Source organism: Mustela nigripes, chromosome 3, assembly GCF_022355385.1.
Source record: "Mustela nigripes isolate SB6536 chromosome 3, MUSNIG.SB6536, whole genome shotgun sequence".
Lineage (NCBI taxonomy): Eukaryota > Metazoa > Chordata > Mammalia > Carnivora > Mustelidae > Mustela > Mustela nigripes.
In genome coordinates, this window is record NC_081559.1 from 121,346,712 (window position 1) to 121,373,315 (window position 26,604).

Here is a 26,604-nt window from a genome sequence, read left to right on the forward strand (position 1 = left end):
ATAGAGCTACACTATGACCCAGCAATCACACTACTGGGTATTTACCCTAAAGATACAAACTAGTGATCCGAAGGGGCATGTGCACCCGAATGTTTATAGCAGCAATGTCCACAACAGCCAAACTATGGAAAGAACCTAGATGTCCATCAACAGATGAATGGATAAAGAAGATGTGGTATATATACACAATGGAACACTATGCAGCCATCAGAAGAAACGAAATCTGGCCTTTTGCAACCAAGTGGATGGAACTAAAGGGAATTATACTGAGTGAAGTAAGTTAATCAGAAAAAGACAATTATCATAAGACCTCCCTGATATGAAGAATTTGAGAAGCAACATGGGGGGCTTAGGGGGTAGGGAAAAAAAATGAAACAAGATGGGATCAAGAGGGAGACAAACCATAAGAGACTCTTAATCTCACAAAACAAAATGAGGGTTGCTGGGGGAGGGGGGTAGGGAGAAGGTGGCTGGGTTATGGACACTGGGGAGCGTATGTGAGTGCCGTGAAGTGTGTAAACCTGGTGATCCACAGACCTGTACCCCTGGGGCTAATAATACATTACATGTTAATTAAAAATTTTAAAAAAAGAAAAGCCAGTCATAGACAACCACCACACTCCATGTGCTTTACTTTTATGAAATGGCCAGAAGAGACAGAAAGAGAAAGAGAGACAGGGGACCAGTGGTTGCCAGTTGGGAGTGGGGAGCAGGAATGAGGAATAACTATTAATGTGTACAGGGTTGTCTTTCTGAGGTGTTAAAAATGTTATAAAATTAGATTGTGATAAGAGCTGCACAACTCTGTAACTATACTAAAACCTACTGAACTGCAAATGAATGGATTTTATGGTGCGTGACATATATTTTGATTTAAAAAAACTAAACAAAATTGAAAATTTATTTCCTCACTTGCCACCTTTCCAAGTCCTCAATAGCCACACAGTGGCTACCATAATGGAAAGTTCCAACATCATGGAAAGTCCTGACGGACAGAACTGCTCCAGAACATTAAAATGCAAGAAGAAATAATGAGAACCTGGCAACTTCATCAACTTTACTTACTATCAATGAAACGATGTTTATCTAGTAGTAACTAATGCCAAACTGTATCCACAACATAGACAGAGATCAGGACACAGTCAGATGGGGAATCACCTTGGTTCTTCCTACACAAGTTTAAGTGAAGCTGGACAGAAGAAAAAGAAAAGAAACAAACAAGAAATTCCCAGATTCTTTCTAAATGCTGCAAAGCCTCTGAGAGATCACCGTATTCATCTTCTTATCAGGGGATCAGCACTAATCAATGTTCACAGCTGTGCAGCTTTCTCAGAGGACTTATAATACTCACATCAGACAGGAAAGAACTGAGCAGCTTAAGGCAAGTGTGTTAAGATTTGGTATCATTTATTATTTTCATCTCCAGGCAAAAACAACATAATGCCTGCTAATGAAAGTCTACTTATATAACATCACTTAAATAAAAACGTTTTTAATGATCCACTCATAACTTACAATGATGCTTCCGTGACCATTTTAAAGGTAAGACTATTGAATGATTCTTATTTCACATTTTGCAGGATAAAACTTGTGTCTGTTTTACACTGACATCAAGTGGCAATATCGTGTAATGCAACTTCCCAAACTGCTTTTCTTTTCTTTTTTTTTTTTTTTTTTAAGATTTATTTATTTATTTGACAGAGAGAGATCACAAGTAGGCAGAGAGGCAGGCAGAGAGAGAGGAAGAAGCAGGCTCCCTGCTGAGCAGAGAGCCCTATGTGGGGCTTGATCCCAGGAGCCTGAGATCATGACCTGAGCCAAAGGCAGAGGCTTAACCCACTGAGCCACCCAGGCGTCCCCCAAACTGCTTTTCTATGCTCTTAGAAAACTGAAAGGGATTTTTAAAATATAATACCAATATTTTTACATGTCTGAGAAAGCTATGCAACTTGGATAATGCCTAAAGGCCCAACTGCAACTTCTATTGCCTCAAAAGGAATTCTCTTGGCAAACAATTCTTTCCTTTGGGGTTTTTGCCACTCATTAATTGAATGACTTCACAAAAACTGTATTGCCATTCTGCGCAGCCTCACTGCTCACATCTATACAATGTGGCTTACAGTAAGACCTAAGTCAAGAGAGGAAGTATGAATATTTCAAGGAGATGTAAATGTAAATGAATAAAACTGTGCCGAGCACATAATAAGAGCTCAATATTAGTTACCAATTCAGATTGCCCTATTAAATCATATCAGAGCAGAAGCTACCACGTTACGCTCAACTTATCAAAGTCTGCTTTCCAAGTAGATAGCCATCAGCAAAAGTAAGAACCTTCAGGACGAGACAGCAAGTATGTTTAAAGTTTGAAGGGTATGAAAGGGAAGAAGGTCAAAACTCAAAGGTCATCTTTTCCTTACCTACTATTACCTCTGATGCTAATTCTGCTTGGGATGTATGTGTAGGAGTCTACCAGGTAAACCACTTTGACTAATGTATGCCAATTCAATTAATTAGTTTTATTTTTCAAATACACTGGACAGAAAAGAACATCATATTCATGTTTTTCAGAAAAGAACATTACTCATTATGTAAGCTTTAATAATTTACAAACACGTTAATCACTCAAATTTATAAGATACATAATTCTTTAAATACCTTTTTAAAAATTTATCAATAACTCCAAAACATGAATTAAATTATTCTTCAGAATTTCAAACCTGTAAAAACTCAAGTCATAAAATAAAAGATTCTCAATTTAAACATGCGCTTATGACTGAATATCTAGACTTCCAACCTATCACCTCCTTACCCCACTCTGACCCCAAGATTGTTCATGTAGTTCTACACCTTGTTCTGATTCCTCTTCAGAAGGTTAACAGCCATTTTCTGGCCTAACACACTATTTGTCAAGTCCTTCAATACCTGCCCCAAGAGAAGCCCTGCTTTTGGCTTTGAAAATGGGTTCTGCTGTCACCTCCAGTGTCAGAGCACACAAACAGATATATTCCATGCTGATTACAGAAGTACTGTTAATTAATATGGATATGAAATGGCTCCTACACAGCTTTATTTAGGTCTACCACAGGCGGGTGGGAGACACCACCCTCTGAAGATGCCTTCCAGTTTCCCAGAGATATTTCCCACTAATGAAGATAGATGCACCTCACCTACATTTCTTTCTTTTTTCCCTCTCTTATTCTCAATTAGCTCTAATCATGCCAACCCTTACTTGTCCAAACTTATTGCCAGTTCTTGAAGTATTCAAAATATAACAAAGATAAACTGCTCCCAAATGGGGAAGATAAGTCCAACCAAGAAGGAAACTTGGGGAGACGTGATTAATTTTAACCTTTACCCTTTGGGCTCTACAAAAATGTGGGGAGAGTTAGGCCAAAAAAAGGGCAGGTAGGGGTTCTGCCCAACATATACCCTACATAAAGCCTTGAACAACACTGTGCAAGTAATGAGCTTTATCCCATCAGGAAACTGAAATGTTTCCAACTCCTTGACACACTGTTCACATATCTGTTAAGCAGATGTTGGACAGGTTATCAAACAATGAAAGCATGAAGAGAGTAAGTAACTTTATGATTTCTCACTCCAGCTGTACATCTGAATTCAGACTCTTGCCTTGATTCTCAGGTCTAAGATAAGGGGACCTGAAAAGAAGAGCAACAGGGAAGAGCAAGTCTCCTGTCTACCAACAGACCATAAATATTTATATATACATAAATATAGAGTTTTTACAATGCTATTAACCTAACTGAAGGTTAATATGGTTTTACATTTGGGGAACTAGTAAACATCTTTAAAATTTTAAATGACTCAAAATAACTTATATTCATGGTGTTAGGAGGCCAGTGAATTAAGAAGGAATATACTTACATCACTTGAAGAGACTGTTCCTGTTTCAACAGCGACACCGCTACCACGCAGTTTCTATTACGAAATAAATAACTTATTACTTAGTTTTGTTTTTAATTTTATCCTAATTTATCAGCTTATGAAAGGGAGCTAAGCAAATTTTATAATTTTTTTTCCTAATCCTACTTAATGGAGTATCATCAACTAATAAAAAGCATGGGGATGACACAAAATATTCTAAATATTACAGTCTTCCAGACAACTTAATTAAAAATGGAACAATAATAAACTGAATACTAAGCTCCACTAAATTTCGTAAGTGAAGCTGGTACAAATTTCCAAGTCTCAGAATTTACTTACTGAATTGTTTTTCAAGGAAGAAGACCATCTTAAACTGAACCATCTACAATATATTTTGTGGCAAAGCTTTTAAAATAGATGTCTAGTAATGGGAAGATTCTACACAGAACTTAGATTATCAACAGCAATCCTAGCAAGTTATAATGACAATCAGAACTTCACATGTTATATAATGTCTAAATGATATATAAAAATGAATGAAGAAAAGTTAAGGTAGAAAGCCAAAGGCTGAATGTACAAGAGAAAAGTAGTAATGAATTTCTGAAAGGAAATTTTCATTTAGTTTTACTCAAACTGATTTTATTTAGTATCTACTAATTGCCAGGCATGAGGCCACCTGCAACCCATAGAGAATGCTTAAACTACCAAAAAAGAAAAAGCTCTTAAATGTCACTATAAAGTCAACAAAATATCGAAACTTGCAATTAATTTGGACATTTGAAAGTTTATTTCTATTAAAATTATGAAATTGTGGTTCTTTTTATGAGGGAGAAAACACTAACAATAGAGAAAAAGAGATCTAGTGCCATCACGTGACATTTAAGCAAAACAGCAAACAGAATGCCAAATAATCCTAGGTTTCATTCCTTAAACAAGAAGTCTGTAATTTGATCCTGATAGAAAGCTATGGAATAAGTATCTGCCCACAGCAAAAGAGACAGGGCAATTCAGATCCTAGCAGAAGCAGTGACCAGACTCTGAGAGGCAAAGCCAGAAGGGGCCTAAGCACCCTGAAGAGTCACTTTGTAGCAGGACTTGGAAAGCAGAAACACTGAACCAGAACTACTTAAAGCCAAAGACTTGATGATAAGAAGAATGCACCAGAAAGATAAAGAAAAGGTCTTTTAAAGTATTTATCTAATACCAAGAAGCTCTGTTCTAATAAAGACTGTTCTAGACAATGAAATATTTTGCTTCCACTACTGATGATAAAGATATTTCCCCCAATTCTTGGACACAGTTATAACATAGTTAATCATTCCAAAAGTAATAAATCATCTGCAAGGCACAATATAAATGTTATTCTTGTGAGGGAAAATCTAAGATGAAACAACCCAAAATGTTAGTGGCAAGCTACAGTATACATTCTTTCCTACCAATTTTCATTTTATGAATCCAGTTACAACACAGCCTCATTACCATTACCATAAAGCTAACGCAAAAACAGACTGAAGTTGTTCAAATGAAGAACTAATTTCAAAAAAGAAAAAAAGGGGTAGGGGGAAGGTTAAGCATTCTGACCCTATATGATACACACCTAGAAATTTAAAAGCTCATCTTCACACACCTATTTTTCATGTTCTAAGTATGTTTTTTAAATACTTCACAAATTCAGTAAAATCCACAAATTTGTGGCTCTTGTAAAAATACCTTTGAAAACTAAGCCATGGTGCCTATGTCTCAAGTAGTCAGTTAAGCATCCAGCTCTTGGTTTTAACTCGGATTGTAGGATCGAGTTCTGCAACAGGCTCCACGCTCAACAGAGTTTGCTTCTCAACAGAGTCTGCTTCTCCTCTCCTTCTCCTTCTGCCCCTCCCCCTGCTCTCAAGTTCTCTTTCTCTAAAATAAATAAATCTTAAAAAAAAAAAAAAACCTAAGCCATACAGTTAAGATTTATGCTATTGACATAAAAAATAATAATGTTCAATACACTCCAAAATATCCCTATTCAAATATAAAAGACAATTAGATTTCCCCAAAAAGGCAAGCAACGATAAAACAAAAAGTAAACCAAGTAAATGTCATGGTGTCTCTCCTATGTCTCAAATTAAAATCTATTATAATGTCACCTGAAATCTGAATTACAAAAATTTATTTCAAACAGACATTTATTTGTAATCGAACACTATTACAATGTACTAAGTACCTATATTATTTTCCTGGTCCCATTCCTCACATAAGACATTCCCACACCAAAATCCCATTCTCTTTTATGCTTTCTCCCCCAGAATACTCCTTCCCCACCCACCTTCATTTCATTCCCTTTCTGAGATCACTCCCAGTTCCCCCTTACCACTAATATTAGTCACTGGAAGCCTAAAAGAAAGAACCACTGAGCCACCATAAGTGTCCTACCTTTTGCCTGTCCCAGGGAACCATGCAGACAAAAACAGAAAACCTGTCATTTTCCCCATCATTTAACCACCAAGTTATTTTCTTCATGGAGAAGTAGAGCTAGAGAGGTCTGAAAGCAACCAAGATGACCACTAAGCAGGCTTCATGTTTAACCTTAGGACCAAATGTTCTAAGTGACAGTAAATCCTGGGAAGGTGCCACTGTGCAATGGTTACCTCGCAGCTGTACCCAGCAGCTCCAGGCTTACCTGGGGGCACCTGGAAGCCTGGTATGGACTCTTGAGAAAGACCAGAACAACTGGATTGATTGATCAATGATCTGTGTAATGTGCTGTCTGTAAAACTCCCCTGACAGCGCCCAGAGATAGTTTGTTTACTGGTGTAACAAGTCAGACAGCTTGGCCTGGTTTTGTGACCAGAGGACATTAACGATCTCACTAGAAACTTATGAAGAGCTCTCCCCAAACCCAAGATTTCCTGCACAAATCCTGAAAGTTCAGAGTCTCCAAGGCAGACATGGGAGCTGCACCTGAAGTCTCTCAGTCTGAAGCTTGCCAACACTCTGTATCCTGCTATACTGTTTCCTTTTTCCTTCTTACAAGCCTTACATGAGTATGCTGTCTGGAATGTGCAACTCCTCTCAGTTCTTCCACTTATGTGAGCTTGGCAGCCACCTGGGAGGAAGAGACTCCTTGCCCACTGAAAAGCATGAAAGGAAAATCCCAAGTGGCAGAAGACAGAAAGGTATGAGTTGAAGCTAGTCAATGAAAGAAAAAGTGAAGCATACTACCATACCTGAGAGTAGTCTGACTTACTTATCAAGTTCAAAATGGCATAATTTTAATATAACTTTTTTGTAATTTCCCGAATAGCTGAATATGGGTGTCACATCCCTTCAAAGATACTAAAAAAAAAAAAAGTGTCTTTTACCTGTGAACTCAGCTGAGTTTTTATCCAATTGAAATAGTAATTTAAGTCACTGCCTTCCATTAGTTCCTTCCCCCAAGCTGCTAACTTTGCAATAATTCTTGCTGCCTGAAAAATAAGAAATGTATTTGAATACTACATTGGTTGATTCTAAAATCACATCATATACCTTTAAAAGCAGGACTCACAACCACTTTGCTGTGATTTTTTTTTCAATATTCAACTCCTTCCAAATAAGTTTGTATTTCATTTTTAAAAATATATTTTGCAATACAGTCAAAATATATTTTTAAATAGTTCCTTTCACATGCTCAAAAATGTTTTACTAACAGCGGTTCTTGATTTGAAAACTTTAAAGACATCTACTGAAATGAACAGCCTCAGGAGCTCCGCTACTGCAGCCCACTCCACGCTGGGAATAGAAAAGGCTTATACAAAGATTTACTCTCTCAACTCTTCTCTCATACCTTCTCTATACTCCATAAAAGACTGTTCAGTGTTAATTAAGCCTTCCAAAGATAGTCTTTCAGGGTAAGTTTAAAACAGAAGTCTGTTTAAGATATTAAAAGAACAAGTAATTACTAAATTAAAATAAAAATTAAGCACAGTGGCTACTTCTAAACAAAATTTTACTTCTATAGCAAAACATAGGTTAATCCTATCACAATCTAAAGCTCTTTTTGCATGCAATCTAGCAAAGACCTTTATGCTAATGAACTCTACAAATACCCTACAAAACTTTAACTGTATCAAAGCAACTCCATCTCCTCTGTCTTCCCAATATCCCCACACTACTAACCATCAATAAGGAAACACTGCTTTGAAAAATTAACATTACAGCCTTTACTCCTCTGGGAACTGGGACATTACCAAGTCATGAACAGCCCACATGTGTTTCTTCCCCAAATCAGAAATTTGATCAATTCAAAATTTACCATATGAACAGTGAAGAGATCCTGCCGATTCAACATTGGCAGAAAGTAGGACCAGGCAGTGTTCTTGCTGCGTTTAGCATAGTCAAAGAAAATACTAACCCGCTGGTGATTTTCCTAAAAAAGAAAAGACATATCATTAATCGGAATGCATTATACTACTGTGCACTGCTTCTCAACCTTTCATTCTGTGTCCCATCAGTCAGTGTGATTTTCTTCCTCCAGTTGTTATTATGGGTCCAGGGTGATGAGGGGGGCAGGCATACGTACTTTAAAAATAAAATCACCTTTGGGAAGGGCCTAGGTGGCTCAGTCAGTTAAGCACCTGACTCTTGATTTTGGCTCAGGTCATAATCTCAGGGTTGTGAGATCGAGCCCTACTTTGGGCTTCATACTCAGTGAGGAGTCTGCTTGAGATTCTCTCTCTCCCTCTCCCTCCACCCCTCCCCACCAGCACAAGCACATGCGCAGGTGCATGCTCTCTCTCCTTCTCTAATAAACAAGTAAAACTTTAAAAATATAAAATAAACCATGAGAGACTATGGACTCTGAAAAACAATCTGAGGGTTTTGAAGGGACGGGGTGTGGGTGGTTGGGGGAACCAGGTGGTGGGTATTGGAGAGGGCACGGAGTGCATGGAGCACTGGGTGTGGTGCAAAAACAATGAATACTGTTATGCTGAAAATAAATTTAAAAAATTAAAAACATATATATATAAAATAAAATAAAATCACCTTCAATTATTGTGATTAGCTTTAAGTCAAGTGAGCCAAGCTAGCAGATCTCAACCCTGCAGGATGTAGCATCTAAATTACATTTAATCTGAGCCTGCACCTCTGACCTACCCTTCCCAATGTTTTTTCCACACAAATAAAATCAGGTTACTCCTAAATATTATGATAGAAAAATCAGGGCAGATAAAGATATCAAAAAAACAGCATATAACACTAGCAGAAAGACAGAGGATTTGAAAAACAAGTAATTCTTAGCCCAAAACAAGCATACTCTACCTCTCACCTAAATTTTACCTGCCTTTCACTGGCTCAAATATACTTTCTGATTCACTAAATGAATATAGTTCTAAGTAGCAACTTTGGTAAAAGCACAAAAAAAAACCCCACATAAACAATAATTTTTCAGATCAACACTTAATTCTTTTTAAATATATTGTTTTTAATCTTGGTCTGCTAACAGGTACCTATTTGAGGAAGAGACTAACATCTCTAAGTAATGAATCATTTATTATTCAAAATAACAATTGCAAGTTACAATGATTTTATCAAGGACTCAAAATTTGGATAGGTCATCATTTACTCCATTGGTGTGTTATTTCCCAAGTTAAAACTGTAATATCATTGCACGTAACTGAACAAAGTAGACTACATACAGAAAGAACAGAAAATATTTTTGCATTTTAAATAAGTTTAAAATTCATCTCCCTTGAGGTGTCTGGGTGATTCAGTCAATTAAGTCTCTGACTCTTGGGGTGCCTGAGTGGCTCAGTCATTAAGCGTCTGCCTTCAGCTCAGGTCATCATCTCAGAGTCCAGAGATCAAGCCCCACATTGAGCTCCCCGCTTAGCGGGAAGCCTGCTTCTCCCACTCCCCCTATTTGTGTTCTCTCCCTCGTTCTGTCTCTGTCAAATAAATAAAAACTTTTTTTTTTTAAAGATTTTATTCATTTGACAGAGAGAGATCACAGTAGACAGAGAGGCAGGCAGAGAGAGAGAAGGGGAAGCAGGCTCCCCGCTGAGCAGAGAGCCCGATGCGGGACTCGATCCCAGAACCCTGAGATCATGACCTGAGCCGAAGGCAGCGGCTTAATCCACTGAGCCACCCAGGCACCCAAATAAAAACTTTTTTAAGAAAACTCTCTGACTCTTGATTTCAGCTCAGGTCAATTTCAGAGTTGTGAGATCGAACCCCACATGGTGCTCCCCACTCAGCAGGGATTCTGCTTGAGATTCTCTCTCTCCCTCCCCCTCTACCCCATCCCCTGCTCTCTCTTGCTCGCTCTCTCAAGTAAGTAAATAAAATCTTTCTTTTAAAGATTTTATTAATTTATTTGACACAGAGAGATCACAAGTAGGCAGAGAGGCAGGCGGGGTGGGGAGGAAAAAGCAGGCTCCCTGCTGAACAGGACTCGATCCCAGGACCCTGAGATCATGACCTTAGCTGAAAGCAGAAGCTTAACCCACTGAGCCATCCAGATGACCAGTAAATAAAATCTTTTAAAAAAATTCATTTTTCTTGACTTTGTAGTCAAGAAAGTGGTTTTGTGGTTTCAATTCCTGCTTAAAAACATATCTTACAGAGGAGGAGTTAAGATGGCAGAGCAGCAAGGCACTCTAAGCCAGCCTCATGGCTCCAACACAGCTAAATCAACCAAATCATTTTGATCAGAGGATTAAGAAAATTTGCACAACTTAACTTTTTTTTAAGATTTTATTTATTTATTTGAGAGAGTACAAGAGAGAGCATGAGGCAGGGGGTGGAGGGAGAGGGAGAAACAGGCTCCTTAGCTGAGCAGGGAACCTGATGCGGGGCTCCAAACCAGGACCCTGGGATCAGGACCTGAGCCCAAGGCAGACACTTCATCAACAAAGCCACCCAGGTGCCCCCAGGACTCTGTGATTTAGAGTATTTTAGAAATGGAAACTATAACTGAAGGAAACACAAACACTAAATTTGGGGATATTTAAAGACCAACCCTACCAATTTTCTCTCCTCCCGATCAATACCCTCTTTGCTGATTCCCTTGGTAATGGATTTAAGGCTCCCAACCCTTGAGACTGGGGTTTTAAGGTTCTGTCACTTCAAATTGTGTTGAATAACTTATAACTAGTTACAAATAATTTGGTGGGAGGTAGCTCCTACACCCTCTTCAGTTGTAGAACTCTTCAGACAGAACATGGCTGATGCAAAGTTCAAAGACATGAAGTAGGAGAGAGAAAAGCCATGGTGCCCTGAAAGGGAGGCAGCCCTTTTGGTGTAGGGAAGTCAGGGAGAGTGAGAGCAGGGGAGCAAGCAGCATGTAGGGTTCGCAAAAGATGCTGCAATGTGGGGAACTCCTGGATTGCACTAAGAGAGAACACTCCCCGTCCTGAGTACACTTGGAAGAGGCTATCTATTGACTTTAAAGAGGAAAGGCCCACCAAGCAACACTCATCAGGCAGAGAGATGTGTACACAGAGGACAGAAAACCTGGTCTTCAGCTTTTCCTGGGGCACAACAGACTCCAGCCACCCTGCATAAGCCCTGAGACTGCTTTTCTGGGACAGAATGGAACAAGGTGTACCAGGAGGCTCTCTACTATGGGGTAAGGGAGAGGGTCTGAGTCTTGCCTGGCCCTTTAAGATTTGGAGTTTTGAATCCCAGTCCCTGGCCAGAGCTAAAACACAGAACCATGATGCCAGGCATGCCCAAGCACAGAGAGGTTGAGGGCAGGGGTCTGACAAAAGCCAGGGACACACAAGGAAAGACTGTTCACTATACTGTGAGGACTTCGTAAACAACAGTGGCTGTGAGTTCCCCTTCTGGGGGACAAGAGGGTAGAGTAGCACCATTTTTCCAAACATATACACTCACACACACCCAGCCCACCAGCACCATAGGACTTCAGAGAGAAACACAGTGCCTCCAGTGGAGGCTGGAGTCCCCTACACCAAACCCCACACCCCTGCACCCAGCAAGGGCATCCTTACAATGTCAAATGTGACTGTGAGCCAGCCCAGCAGGCTTCTCCCTCAGAAGACTAACACAGGCCCCCGTGTGTGACAAGCCTACCAATCACAGAGTGCTCCAAAGAATCAGCTTCAGTTCTGGTGGTACGAGAACAAGGCTTTCTTTTTTTTTTTTTTAATTTATTTATTTATTTTTACTTACTTTACTTTTTATTTTTTATTTAATTTTTTATTCATTTTCTTTTTTTCTTTTTTCTTTGATATAAGGTTTAGGTTTTTTTGTTCATTTGTTGGTTTGTTTCTTTCCTTTTCTCATTTTTTGGATCAGGTTTTGTTTTCTTTTTCTTTTCTTTTTTCCTTCTTTCTTATTCCTTAGAATCAGGCTTATGGTTTCTATTTGTCTGTTTGCTTTTTTTTTCCTTTTCCTTTTCTCTGTTCTTGAATCAGAATCCTTTTTTTAAAATCAGACTTAAACAAATCAAAGCACACTTAGTTAAAGGTCCAAGCAGGAAGAACTCTGTACAGAGTACCGACCTGTGGTATAGAACTACCAAAAGACAACATCAGAGTCCACACAGCATACACCAAAATCACCCATATACCAGAATCACCCCCTTAAGCTCCAGGCCCTAGACAGTGTATTACCCCTTTCTAATACAGTATTACTCTCATGAGCAGGAAGCATAACAAGCTTTCATAATATGCAAAAGAAAGAAACCTAGACATAATGACAAGAAGAAATCACAGCCAGGGAATTACTCAAAACAGATATTATCAATATATCCAAACAAGAATTTAGAACAACAGTCATAAGGATACTAGCAGGGTTTGAAAGAAGCATAGAAGACACCAGAAAAACCCTGGCTGCAGAGATAAAGACCTAAAAACCAGTCAGGCAGAAATAAAGGCTATCACTGAGATACAGAACCAACTGGATGTAATCACAATGAGAATGGAAGAAGCAGAGGATCAAATAGATAATACAGAAGATAAAATTAAGGAAAATAATGAAGATGAAAAGAAGAGGGAAAGAAAACTATTAGATCAAAAATATAGACCTCAGGAACTCAGAGATTCCTCAAAGCACAGTAATATCTATATCTGTATCACAGGAGTCCCAGAAGAACAAGAAAAAGGGATAGAAGGTTTATTTGAACGAACACGGCTGAGAATTTCCCTAATCTGGGGAAGGAAATAGTCATTCAAGTTGAAAGAGGCACAGAGAACTCCCCTCAAAACCAACAAAAACAGGTCAACACCAAGATACAGCACAGTAAAACTTGCAAAATACAAAGATAAAGAGAGAATTCTGGAAATCAGTTAGGGACAGAAGGTCCTTATAACCGACAAAGTTGAACACATAAGGTTAGCAGAGACCTATCCATGGAAATCTGGCAGGCCAGAAAGCAGTGGCATGATATATTCAATGTGCTGAATGGGAAAAGTATGCAGCCAAGAATACTTTACCTAGCAAGGCTGTCATTCACAACAGGAGAAATACAGAGTTTCCAAGATAAGTAAAAACTAAAGAAGTTCGTGAACACTAAAGCAGCTCTGGAAATATTAAAAGGAGCCCTTTGAGTGGACAAGAGAGACCAAAAGCAACAAAGACTAGAAAGGAACAGACAAAATCCACAGGAATAGCAACTTTACAGGTGGCACTAATTTTATATCTACCAATAACTGCTCTGAATGTAAAATGACTCAGTGCTCCAATCAAAAGATACAGGGTATCAGAATGGATTAAAAAAAAACAAGGCCTATCAAAATACTGCTTACAAGAGATCTCATTTTAGACCCAAAGACACCTCCAGGTGAAAGTGAAAGGGTGAACAACAATCTATCATGCTAATGAATATCAAGAGAAAGCTGGGCTAGTCATACTTTTAGCAGACAAACTAGATTTGTAAATCAAAGACTGTACCAAGAGATAAAGAAGAGCACTATATCATAATAAAAGGTTCTATCCATCAAGAAGGTCTAACAATAGTAAATATTTATCCCCTACTTGTGAACAGCTAAATACAGAAATAAATTAGTAACAAACATAAAGAAACTCACTGATAACAATATAATAATACTAGGGTACTTTAACACCTCACTCACAGGAATGGACAGATCATTTAAGCAGAAAATCAACAAGGAATCTATCTATGGCTTTCAATGACACACTGGACAAGATAGACTGAACAGATAGACTCAAGGCATTTCATTCTACAGCAGCAGAATACACATTCTTCTTGAGTGCACGTGGAACATTCTCCAGGACAGATCACATACTGGGTCACAGATGAGGCCTCAACCAGTACAAAAAGATTGAGATAATGCCATGCATATTTTCAGATCACAACTCTATGAAACTTGAAGTTCAACCACAAGAAAAATTTTTGAAAGACTACAAATACATAGAGGTTAAAGAATAACCTACTAAAGAATGAATGGGTTAACCAGAAAATTAAAGAAGAAATTTTTTTTAAAAAACCCACATGGAAGCAAATGAAAATGAAAACACAACAGTCCTAAAGCTTTGGGACATAGCAAAGGCAGTCATAAGAGAAAAGTATATATAGCAATAAAGGCCTTCCTCAAGAAGCAAGAAAAGTCTCAAATACACAACTTAACATTACAACTAAAGGAGCAGGAAAAAAGAACAGGAAATAAAGCCTAAAACCAGCAGAAGAAGGGAAATAATTAAGATGAAAGCAGAAACCATGGATACAGGAATGAGAAAAACAGTAGAACAGATCAATGAAACCAGGAGCTAGTTCTTTGAAAGAATTAACAAAATTGATAAACCCGCAGCCAGACTTAGCAAAAGAAGAGAAAGGACCCAAATAAATAAAATAACAAATGAGAGAGGAGAGAGATCACAACCAATTGCACAGAAATGCAAACAATTGTAAGAGAATATTATGAGCAATAATATGCAAACAAATTAGGCAATCTGGGAAAAAAATGGATAAATTCCTAGAAGAAATAGAAAATCTGAACAGACCATTAACCAGCAAAGAAATTGAATCAATAATCAAAATTCCCCCCAAAAAATAGAGTCCAGGATCGGATAGCTTCCCAGGGAAATTCTATCAAACAATTAAATAAGAATTAATACCTATTCTTCTGAGGCTAGCCCAAAAAACAGAAGTGGAAGGAAAACTTCCAAACTCCTTTTATGAGACCAAAAACTTGAATTTGAATAAAACAAATAAGCAAAACTTATCTTCCACCCATCACTGTTCCAGGTACTCAAGTCACAAACCTTTTTTTTTTTTTTTAAGATTTTATTTATTTATTTGACAGACAGAGATCATAGAGAAGCAGGCAGAGAGAGAGGAGGAAGCAGGCTCCCTGCTGAGCAGAGAGCCCGATGTGTGGCTCGATCCCAGGACCCTGGGATCATGAACTGAGCTGAAGGCAGAGGCTTTAACCCACTGAGCCACCCAGGTGCCCCACAAGTCACAAACCTTTAAGAATAAGAATAAAGCCCTTCTTCTCAAAGCCATTTAATAATTGCTGTTGATACCTGAGCACCAAAAAAAAAATCTTAATCTTCAAAATTATGTACCTAAAACTGAACAGGTAAGAAAAAAAAAAAACAAGCAATTCTGTCCAAAACTATTCTATCCAGAAGTGTGAAGAATAAAATAACTGAATCACAAACAGGAAACCATTTGAATTTACGGTATTTTTTTTAAACAGCACAAGAAATCAAAGTTTGTGCAAATTTCTCAATGTAACTAAAATGTTACCAATAAAATCAACTGTTAAAATGTATTTAATCAATAGCTAAGGATAATGTCAGCTACCTAAATCTGAATCCCTCATAAAAAACAGGTCAACAGGAAAAGAAAAAAAACTGTATTTGAACATGTTCAACTTTAGATCCATCTTGATTGGCAAAAATGTGAAAGTCTGACAATGCCCTCTGTTGGCAAGGTTGCAGAGACACAGGCATTCTTGTATGTCAGTGGGACTGCAAAATGGAATTTTATGGCAATAGCTTACCAAAACTATGTATGTAGTACTCTTTTGCCCAGCAATCCTATTTCGAGGCATTTACCACGAAGTACACTCCCAACCCATATGAAAATAGATTTGCCCAAGGTTATATCGGCTTTATTTCTCATTACAAAATATTGGAACCACATTTTGGTCCAACATCATAGCGAGGCTGCTCCCCACACCTCATGATGCCACCCAAGGACAATAAGAAGAAAGATGCCAGAAAGTCAGCCAAGAAAGACAAAAACCTAGTGAGCAAATCTGAAGGCAAAGCCAAAAAGAAGCAGTCCAAAGGTTCAGCACGTGCTCAATAAGCTTGTCTTGCTTGACAAAGCCACATATGACAAATTCTGTAAAGATGTTCCCAACGATAAAGGTTAACCCCAGTTGTTGCCCAAGACTGAAATTCATGGTACCCCAGCCAGGAAAGTCCTTCAGGAGCTCCTCATAAAGGATTTATCAACTGGTTTCAAAATAGAGCTCAAGTAATTTACACCGAAAGCACCAAAGGTGGAGATCTACCAGCTACTGGTGAAGATGCATGATCAGGCCCAACCCAATGAACATTTCAAAAAATAAACCTTTTTTCAACTCAAATAAATATGTATATGAGCTAACCTCAATGTCATCACATGAGAGACTGATTAAGTAAACTACAGTACATCCAATGCTTTGTTGTAAGGAGACTGGCTGGCTCAATCAGAGGGTGTGCAATTCTTGATCTTAGGGTTGTAAGTTTGAACCCCACATTGGGCGTAGAGAATACTTAAAAATAAAGCCTTTAAAAAAAAAGTATTTTGTTTTATCAAAAAAGAGTATCTCAGAATGGATATGGAATGATTTCTGGCATATTCTGTTAAGTGAGATGAGTAAAATATAAGAGATGGTATTTGGTACATGCTTTTTATAAGAAAGAGAAGGAAGTATGTATCTGCCTATTTATGCAGGGGGGGGGAAAAAACAGGAAGAATAAACCAGAAATCAATGATACCAGTTACCTAACAAGAGTTAGGTAGGAATGCAAGGGATGGGAGTGAGGGTTTGGTGACATTTGTCTGAGCATTATCTTTTCTGTACAGTTTTGACTTCTGGAAGCTGTTAGTGTTTTACATAATCAAAAATAATTAAAACAAAATCTGTAAGAATGAGAAGAAAATAAGTAGAATACCAAAAAACACAAATGACCGTAACTGTATTTCAAGAAAAATGATATAACTACTCTGAAAGAAACCCGAACACAATTCACTGGCTACATACTCTCAGCTTAAAGAAAAGTACCACAAACAAATACTGAACTCTAGATAAAGGTTCACTCTTCATAGCTGTATGGGTCAGCCATTTTGAAACTCCTTTCCTTGTGCTGGGTGGAACAGACAAGTAAATATACAAAGGACAAGAGGAATTCACAATTTCACTGTCATAGAATAGTTACAAATACAGAAAAGGGAGATTAGAATGAACTAATGTTGAGCTGAAATGAAACTGATATAGTATGGACTCATGGTTTCTAATTTACAGATAAATGTATAAAAAGTGAGGGTATTTGTGGGGCACCTGAGTGGCTCAGTCAGTTAAGCATCTCTTTGGCTCAGGTCATGATCCCAGGGTCCTAGGATCAAGTCCCTCATCAGGCTCCTTGCTCAGCGGAAGGAGCCTGCTTCTCCCCCTACTCCCCACTCCTGTTCTCTCTTGCTATCTCTGTCTCTCAAATACATAAAATCTTTTTAAAAAATGAAGATATTTGTGTGTGCATGCATGTATGTGTTGTATGTATGTATACACATATAAATAAAACCAAAGTCCGCATGCCAATTCAAGCCTGTTCATTCTAGGTACAATCCTATATAGTAATCAGGATAACCAAGGCAGACCACAACATTCCCCATTTTTCTTAACTTTACTAAAGGAAAAAATACTAAGAGAGACCATGATCATTCTCAGACAGGCCTGTATCAGTCCAGGCTGGATACTGACCCTTACTCATATTACAAAATCACTACATTACTATAAATGACATGAGGGTCCCTAAGTAGACAGCACTGTACTTCTTAATTAACTTCTGTACCTTCAATTACAATCAGTACAACAAATGGAACATAGAAGGCCATCAATAAATGTTTTTCCTTGTAAACTGACAGAACAATGCTCCACATAAGAAACCACACTGATACTGTTCTTCAAGTCCTGAGACATGCAGTCAGGTACTGGATTTAGCAGCCAGGTGCCCTGTCTCAAAGAGAACCACTCAGTACACCAAGATTTTAAACCTAAATTACACTCTGTTGTAAAATACAAAACTGTGAATAAGGGAGGCCCCTCTGTGTTGAGAGACAGTAAAAGAGTAAATAGAAACTTTATGCAACTGGAAAAGTCTGATGATAAGCAAAATGTTCTCCAAAGAGACAAGACTTTGAAGGCAAGCACCTTGCCTGCATTCAGCACTGAAGCCCCAGTACTTGGCACTGACTTGAAACATATAGCAGGGGCATTGAAATCTGTTGAATGACTGAAAGGGAAAAAGCCACATTGCCCGTAAGTACAAAGAACATCCAGAAAGCCTCAAGTGATTCACCCAAAATTGTTGCTATTCGACATAGAACTCCTAAGGTATTACGGGGAAAAAATACAGATTGATTATCAGATATCCTAAAAAACAAAAGTAGCCCGTGTGGGGGCATTCCCATCTTTAACACTATTAGCAATTACAACTCTAAAAGAGAACCCATGGTATAAGTGAAACCATAAAAAATACTGTTACTGCATGGAATACAAACTAATGAAGTCAGCAAATGTATTAAGTAAAGAATATACCTACCTGCAGCATATCATCTACCATAGTTAATATGTACTGAACTGTCTGTTCTTTGGAGATATGGGTCATCAAATTTATAAAGGTTTTAGCACACTGAAAAAGAAAAAGTAATGTTAACTTATTTTCAACTACAAAAAACATTTTAATGGAATTTCAGCAAAATATTATTTCTCTTGCATAAATTCTAATACAAATGCTATTACCAACAGATCTCAATTACAAAAAATGGATACTTTTTACAAATACTGTGATGAAGTATGATAGAAACATACTATGACTTGCGTTCAATTTTGACCATTTTTAATGATAAATTTCAAAGTGTTTACTACTTTTAACAGACCTAGTAACTATAACTCTTGACTGACTGTGGTAACATAAAGATTAAGTTACACAGACAACCAAAAATTATCAGTGATTTTGATTTGGGGTTGTTTTTGGTTTTGTTTTTTTCATTTGCTGGGAAGCAGAACACTACAGCAACAAGGGATTAGGATTAGAATCAGAAGGCCATGAACTGTCTCCATCCTACAACATTTCAACTATGTGATAATCTCTGGAATTCAACAAAAACTGGAGTTAACAGTATGTTTCCTCACAGATTTCCCAGGATTGTTGCGAGAATCAGACTGAGTTGCATACAGGCTCTTTCAGGCCATCAAGACCCCACATTAGAAAATCTGATGGTCATATTCTAGAAATTTTCTTAAATTCTTTAAAAAATGTTCTTAAAAAAAAAGTTAAGCAACTTTAAAAGCAACATATACTTTGAAACTTAATTTCCCTTCTAGGAATCTATTCCAGAAAGATTTTTAGAAATGCAGAAAAGGATAGAGGAATAAACATACCCAATATAACATTTTTCCAAAATGAGCAAAGAGAACTGGAAATCTTGTCTTCCAATAAAGACAAAGACAAAATGTCTTTTTATTGGAAAATGTCTTTTTATTGGAAGACAAAAATGTCTTCCAATAAAAAAGGACTTTTAGCTAAATTATAATGTGTACCTACAATGGAATGTCATAAAGTCATTAAAACTCTTTTCTAGTATTTTTAATGACACAAGGAGGTGTTGATGACATAATGTTTATATCCCTCACCTTGACTGACTGTGGTAACATAAAGATTAAGTTACCTGACTGCCTTCAGTTTGGAGCATCTCTTGCTTCTCTTCAGGACTTCTTTTCATTTCAAACCTTTGAATGAATTCACAATCTTCAGCAGAAATCATCTGCCCCCTAGAAAGTAAGAGTAACTTGGGTTTTCTCAATAAAAGTGAATCACCACCGTGAGCAAGGGATATAGGAATTTCCCATCTTTCTCCTCTCTCCCTGGGAGTTAACCACTAGGGTGGGCACACAGGTCCTGGCAGCAGATAGACCTGAGTGAAAGCCTGGCTCCACCACTTACTGATAATCCAACCTCTCTGGACCTGAGTTAATTTATCTGCAAGGTGGGAATAATATCCACATTGCCTTTAGGGGCTGATTTGAAGATGATATTAGATGATTCATCAAATAAATAAAATCTTTTTAAAAAATTTTTCTTTAAATTAAAAATGTTTATAATATGCTCCGTCAATAAATAGCATCAATATATTGTTTAACTCAGTAGTTTTTTTTTTTTTTTAAGATTTTATTTATTTATTTGACAGAGAACACAAGTAGGCAGAGAGGCAGGCAGAGAGAGAGAGAGAGGGAAGCAGGCTTCCTGCGGAGCAGAGAGCCCGATGCGGGGCTCGATCCCAGGACCCTGAGATCATGACCCGAGCCGAAGGCAGCAGCCCAAACCACTGAGCCACCAGGTGCCCCTCAGTAGTTTTAAAAACTGCCCTTCCCCACCCCATGCCCTCAAGTATATCGAGAGACTAATGTACCACAAAAGCCCAACAGTGAAAACAATGAATTTGAAGCAGGTTTCCCCCACATGCATAGTTACATGTAGTCCTTTTTCAGATCTGTCTTTGATTGGATTCCTGGTGGCAGGCCTTGACATGGAGGTTGGTGCGTGGGCAATCTATGTAGGCAGTGCTCCCTAGAGGGCCCAGGGAAGGGGTGGAGAGCACCGGACGTGGAAGGGAAAGAGCCCAGCCCAGATTCAGGCAAAGTCCTGAAGAGAACAGGTCTCTGACCACACAGGAGAGTCTGGGAAGGTGAGATCCTCAGACCTATTCCCTCCCACAATACAAGGGAACCAAACTTTTAAACTTCCTGATACTCCTCCCCACAACCCCACCTTCCTCCAAAGATCTTGACTTTCAAGTATTCCACATGTCAGTGTTTTATTTTACCCCTTCTGGGTTTTCTATATACTACTACTATATACTAAACTATTTTATATCCTGTTAACTTGCTTCTGGATTTTGTAATCTACTGCTGTCATTCTTGTATCAGTTACACAGTTTGAAGCTTGTAACTTTGTTTTCACATATGTTCCTTTTTTTTTAACATGGCTTTTTTTGGTAAACTATTCTCATGCATTGGATTTTATCAACAAACCTTTCCTTACCAACCCAAACAGGAATTTCAAGTCCTTATTTTTCTAGATTCCTAAGGCAGGTGAAAACATGACCATTTCCTGACACTCTCTTCCTGAGCTTCCAGATTCTTCTTGTCCTCCTCAAAAGACTCATCAGTGTTCTTCACAGACTCCTTATCTCCTATCCTGTGCCTCAGGTTCTATGGAAGGCTCTCTCCATTTGCACTCCTTAAAACCTCCCTGAGTGCTCTCCACTAGCTCTGTGTAGGTAGTTCACAGTCTGAGGCCCAGGCTGCCCTCCTGCAGTCCCCTCTCATGCACGGGGACCTCTCCTTCAATAGAAGAAGCACATAGGCACTCCAAACCCTCCGAGGCAGAAATGACATCACTAACATATATCCCTACACACACTCCACGGCAGCCTGGTTAATGGGATAACGAAAGTGCAAAGAAAGGGGGGGGGGGCACTTTGCCCTGTTTTCTCCATGGCTAAGCACTTCACATACCAGGCAGGAATAAATGCACTCTGTACCCTGGGATAGACCAGCAAGGTCATCCCGTCCAGCGATGGCCCCAAAATAAACACAGTCTTTTTCATAAACCTGAACTTCCTAGCTAAACCAATTTCAGCCCCAAATTTTGCTATGCTGATGTATAAAAGCATATCATAACCTTTGCAGATAGGATAATCATGTGAAAAAGTTGTGGTTTTTCTACCATGACTAAAGAGTACAATGAAGGTTACAATTGGTAACCTTATCAATTCTATGGCTTTCTTTTCCATTTAAATAACTGTGGTTTTTATTTCGTAAGCCAGCTCTGAAATCTGTCTTTCCTGCCTTTGTTTCAAGTAACCTTCTTCTTTTCTTGCTTAAATTCTTTTATCTCTCAATCTTCCTTGGACAGTCCCATAACCTAGCAAGTTAGGGACTCTGGTCTCTTTTCTAATGACCTGAGACCACTCAGACACCAGTCCTAGCCATCCTTCCACCTACCATCAGTCTCCTCCTGACTTCCCTGTCTCTGGAGTGGCTCAGGCCTAAGGTAACAATCCACCAAAGGGTTTCCTCGCTTTTGATCCACCCCACATCCCTCTCTCCTACCACCAGCCAGCTTTCTCAAGCACACATCTAACAGTATTTCTCCTTTCGTATCAGTCAGACTGTGAATTTGAATGGCAATTCTCCCTAGCACCTAGGTAAAGGCATTCAGGAAAAATCTTTTGAATCAACTGACTAATTAAAACCTGTATCAGCAGGTACATGTTACTTAACCTATCTGCACAGCTATCTGCTCTTCTTTAAAATAAGGCCAAAAATAAATAAATAAATAAATAAATAAGGCCAGAAAAACAGATCCTACTGTTGACATGAAAGCAACATGAAACAGTCCATGACTTACCAAATACATTACTCCTTTCCCAAACACTGTCTCCACCACTGCCCAACATCCACTCTACCCATTAATGATCTAATCACCCAAGATCAACTATCAGCCTGTGTGTCAGGCACCTTTAAGAACAGATAACACAGCAGTGAATTAAACATCGCTCTTTGAGCTTGCATCGCAGGGAGGAAAACAAAAACAAACAAATACAAAAATAATTTTTTTTAAAGATTTTATTTATTTACCTGACAGAGAGAGATCACAAGCAAATGGAGAGGCAGGCAGAGAGGGAGATAGAAGGGAGCAGGCTCCCTGCTGAGCAGAGAGCCCGATGTGGGACTCGATCCCAGGACCCCAAGATCATGACCTGAGCCGAAGGCAGCGGCTTAACCCACTGAGCCACCCAGGCGCCCTCAAAAATAATCTTTTAAATACACACATGCATACCATAATGCCAGGACACTAAATGCTATGAAAACAAAACTGAAGCTTGGTAAAGAGCTAGAAAGTGCTAACAGAGGAAAGAATATATTCTCGGTGGATTGCAGTGAAGGCCTTTCTTCTTTTTTTTAAATTAAGATTTATTTATTTATTTTAGACACAGAGAGCACACGGGCAGGGGGAGAGGCAGAGGAAGAGAGAGGAAAAGCAGACTACCCACTGAGCAGGGAGTCTGACACAAGGCTTGATCTCAAGACCCTGAGGTCATGACCTGAGCCAAAACCAAGAGTCAGAGGCTTAACCAACTGAGCCACCCAGGCGCCCCACAGTGAAGGCCTTTCTGAACACACCTGTGCATAAAACTGCATGAAGTCAAGGAGCTGAGTGATCTAGGGAGGAACTTCCAGACAGAGGTCTAAGTCCAAGCACAGTTGGGGCAGCAGTAGCTTCAAAGAGCAAGAAAAGCAGAGTTGCTGGATATCTGTGACCAGGGTGGCATAATCTGATTTATATTTTCAAAATGACTGTCACTGCATTGTAAAGAACTGCTCTTCAATTCCAGTTCTAGATATTTATCCCTGGATAAAAAACACTAATTCAAACATATGTGCACCCCAGTGTTTACTGCTGCATTATTTACAACAGTCAAGATACAGAAACAACCTAAGTGTCCACCAACAGACATAAGGATAAGGAAAATGTGGTATATACACAAAGGAATATCATGCAGCCATAAAAAAGGATGAGATCTCGCCATTTGGGACAACTTGGATGGACCTAGAGGGTAATAGTAAGAGAAGTAAGTCTTGGTAGGTGACTCTTGGTTTTGGCTCAGGTCATGACCTCCGGGTCCTGAGATCAAGCCTTGTGTCAGACTCCCTGCTCAGTGGGTAGTCTGCTTTTCCTCTCTCTGCCTCTGCCTCTCCCCCTGCCCATGCACTCTCTGTCTTTAAAATAAATAAATAAATCTAAATTTTAAAAAAAGAAGAAAGGCCTTCACTGTAATCCACCGAGAATATATTCTTTCCTCTGTTAGCACTTTCTAGCTCTTTACCAAGCTTCAGTTTTGTTTTCAAAGCATTTAGTGTCCTAGCATTAAGTCAGGAAGTAAGTCAGACACACAGAAAAATCCTGCACATTTCACTTATGTGTGAAGTCAAAAAAACAAAACAAAACAAAACAGAAACACATTCACAGATACAGAGAACAAGCAGTGATGAGTAAAGGAGAGGGGTGTGAGAGGAAGAGCAAAATAGATGAGGGCGATTAAGAGGTACAAACCTACAGTTACAAAATAAATAAATCATGGGGATGAAAAGTACAGCACAGGGAATATGGTCAATCATATTGTACTAACTTTGTGTGGTGACAGGTGACAGCTAGACCCACCAAGATGATTACTTCATAATGTATAAAAATATCCAATCACTATGTTGTACACCTGAAATTAACATAACATTATAGTCAATTAAATCAATTTTTTAATTTAAAAAAAGCAGACTTGCTCCTATGGGGGACAATGAAACCTGACACAGCAGGCAAGGGTTTGTTAAGAAGAGAGCATGTGAAAATGACAGTACAGACAAAAGGTTGATATCCAGGATCTATCATGAACTCCTCAAACTCAACACACACGAAACAGGCAAACATATCAAAAAATCGGCGGAAGATATGAACAGACACTTCTCCAATCAAGACATACAAATGGCTATCAGACACATGAAAAAATGTTCATCATCATTAGCCCTCAGAGAGATTCAAATTAAAACCACATTGAGATATCACCTTACACCAGTTAGAATGGCCAAAATTAACAAAACAGGAAACAACATGTGTTGGAGAGGATGTGGAGAAAGGGGAACCCTCTTACACTGTTGGTGGGAATGCAAGTTGGTGCAGCCTCTTTGGAGAACAGTGTGGAGATTCCTCAAGAAATTAAAAATAGAACTTCCCTATGACCCTGCAATTGCACTCCTGGGTATTTACCCCAAAGATACAGATGTCATGAAAAGAAGGGCCATCTGTACCCCAATGTTTATAGCAGCAATGGCCACGGTCGCCAAACTATGGAAAGAACCAAGATGCCCTTCAACAGACGAATGGATAAGGAAGATGTGGTCCATATACACTATGGAGTATTATGCCTCCATCAGAAAGGATGAATACCCAACTTTTGTAGCAACATGGATGGGACTGGAAGAGATTATGCTGAGTGAAGTAAGTCAAGCAGAGAAAGTCAATTATCATATGGTTTCACTTATTTGTGGAGCATAACAAATATCATGGAGGACAAGGGGTGTTAGAGAGGAGAAGGGAGTCGGGGTAAATTGGAAGAGGAGGTGAATCATGAGAGACTATGGACTGAAAAACAATCTGAGGGGTTTGAAGTGGCGGGAGTGTGGGAGGTTGGGGTACCAGGTGATGGGTATTATAGAGGGCACAGATTGCATGGAGCACTGGGTGTGGTGAAAAAATAATGAATACTGTTTTTCTGAAAATAAATAAATTGAAAAAATTAAAAAAAAAAAAAAAGAAGAGAGTATGTGAGAGATAATGACAGCTTACACATGGCAGTGAAAGTGGAGCTAGAGAAAAAGTGGTAAGATCTGGGAAGGGTTCTGACACAGAGCTAAAAGAGTTTGTCTGGATATGGTTAGTTATGGAAGAGAAGTGTCAAAATGCCCGATGGGTTTGAGCCTCCAAAGCCAGTGAAGGAAGGTGCCACAAACTGGCCTGCAGCAGCCGGGAGAAAGCCCCACCCAACTACCTGAGGCTCCCCTAGTGCTGCATGTTCTTCCCCAATTCAGCCCCCAGACAGCAGTTTCCTTCACCACCGCCCACCGCTCCTCTGCTTGGACAACTCCCACGAGTATCTTCATGTATTCTGTGAAGTCATTCCTAAAGCTCCAAAATAATTATTCGTTCCCTGTTTTTGCTTTTTGAGAAAACTTCACATATATTTCCATTTTAATGCTTCCCACTTTTTATTACTGAATCTTTTTTATTTAAAGTTCTGTTTCCTCATCAGACCTTATACTCGAGTGGAAGAATGATATTTTACAATATTTTATGATTCTTGGATCCTCAGGATGGAGTTTTACTAGATTCTATCTTGACTAATAGATAGCCATGTCCATTCATTTAAGTACAGTATAGTTCAATTACTAAGAAAAAGTTTAATCAAACAAACATACATTTTTAAAACACTGTATTTTCATAATAACGTGTTAATCCATATGGGCTAGAGCATATTGGCCTTTTGACATTAGAGGACTTTTCCAAGGGTTTTATTTTTATCAGAATAAGATGTGATACAAGATTCCCTGAGAACTCATGTGTCATGGATGGCCCCAATGACTTGTAAGCTCTTTGGGGTACATTTAACATCCACCAATGTCCCCTAAACAGTTGGCTCAACAGCAGGCACACAGTAACATTTGATGAACATTTGTATACAGATATACAGAGTAGAGAAGCTTTATAAAGAAATGCATGAGATGGACAACAAAGTAAAGGAGAGAAGTAGGAATGAGACTACAACTTACTAGTACAGAGGCCTTGGAAAAAAAGGAACAGAAGAGAAAGCAATTAAAAATCTACAAGGGGGGGGGGGGGCTTGGTGGCTCAGTGGGTTAAAGCCTCTGCCTTCGG

General features: G+C 38.8%; 1 protein-coding gene and 1 pseudogene across 3 annotated transcripts in view; one reads left to right on the forward strand and one right to left on the reverse strand.

The window, feature by feature from the left end:
• The window catches only part of ATP6V1H (ATPase H+ transporting V1 subunit H), a 145,407-nt gene that overhangs the window by 115,164 nt on the left and 3,639 nt on the right, over positions 1-26,604 (reverse strand). For 2 of the 3 annotated variants that reach the window (XM_059392851.1, XM_059392852.1), the window contains exons 3-7: positions 19,784-19,886; positions 18,655-18,744; positions 8,162-8,275; positions 7,230-7,334; positions 3,886-3,939 (exon numbers count right to left, since the gene is read on the reverse strand). In XM_059392851.1, coding sequence (XP_059248834.1) covers positions 3,886-3,939; positions 7,230-7,334; positions 8,162-8,275; positions 18,655-18,744; positions 19,784-19,886 — 466 coding nt within the window. The remainder of the gene's footprint in view (positions 1-3,885; positions 3,940-7,229; positions 7,335-8,161; positions 8,276-18,654; positions 18,745-19,783; positions 19,887-26,604) is intronic. The other variant, XM_059392853.1, reaches the window with a different exon arrangement.
• Positions 16,028-16,384, forward strand: LOC132013102 (small ribosomal subunit protein eS25-like; annotated as a pseudogene).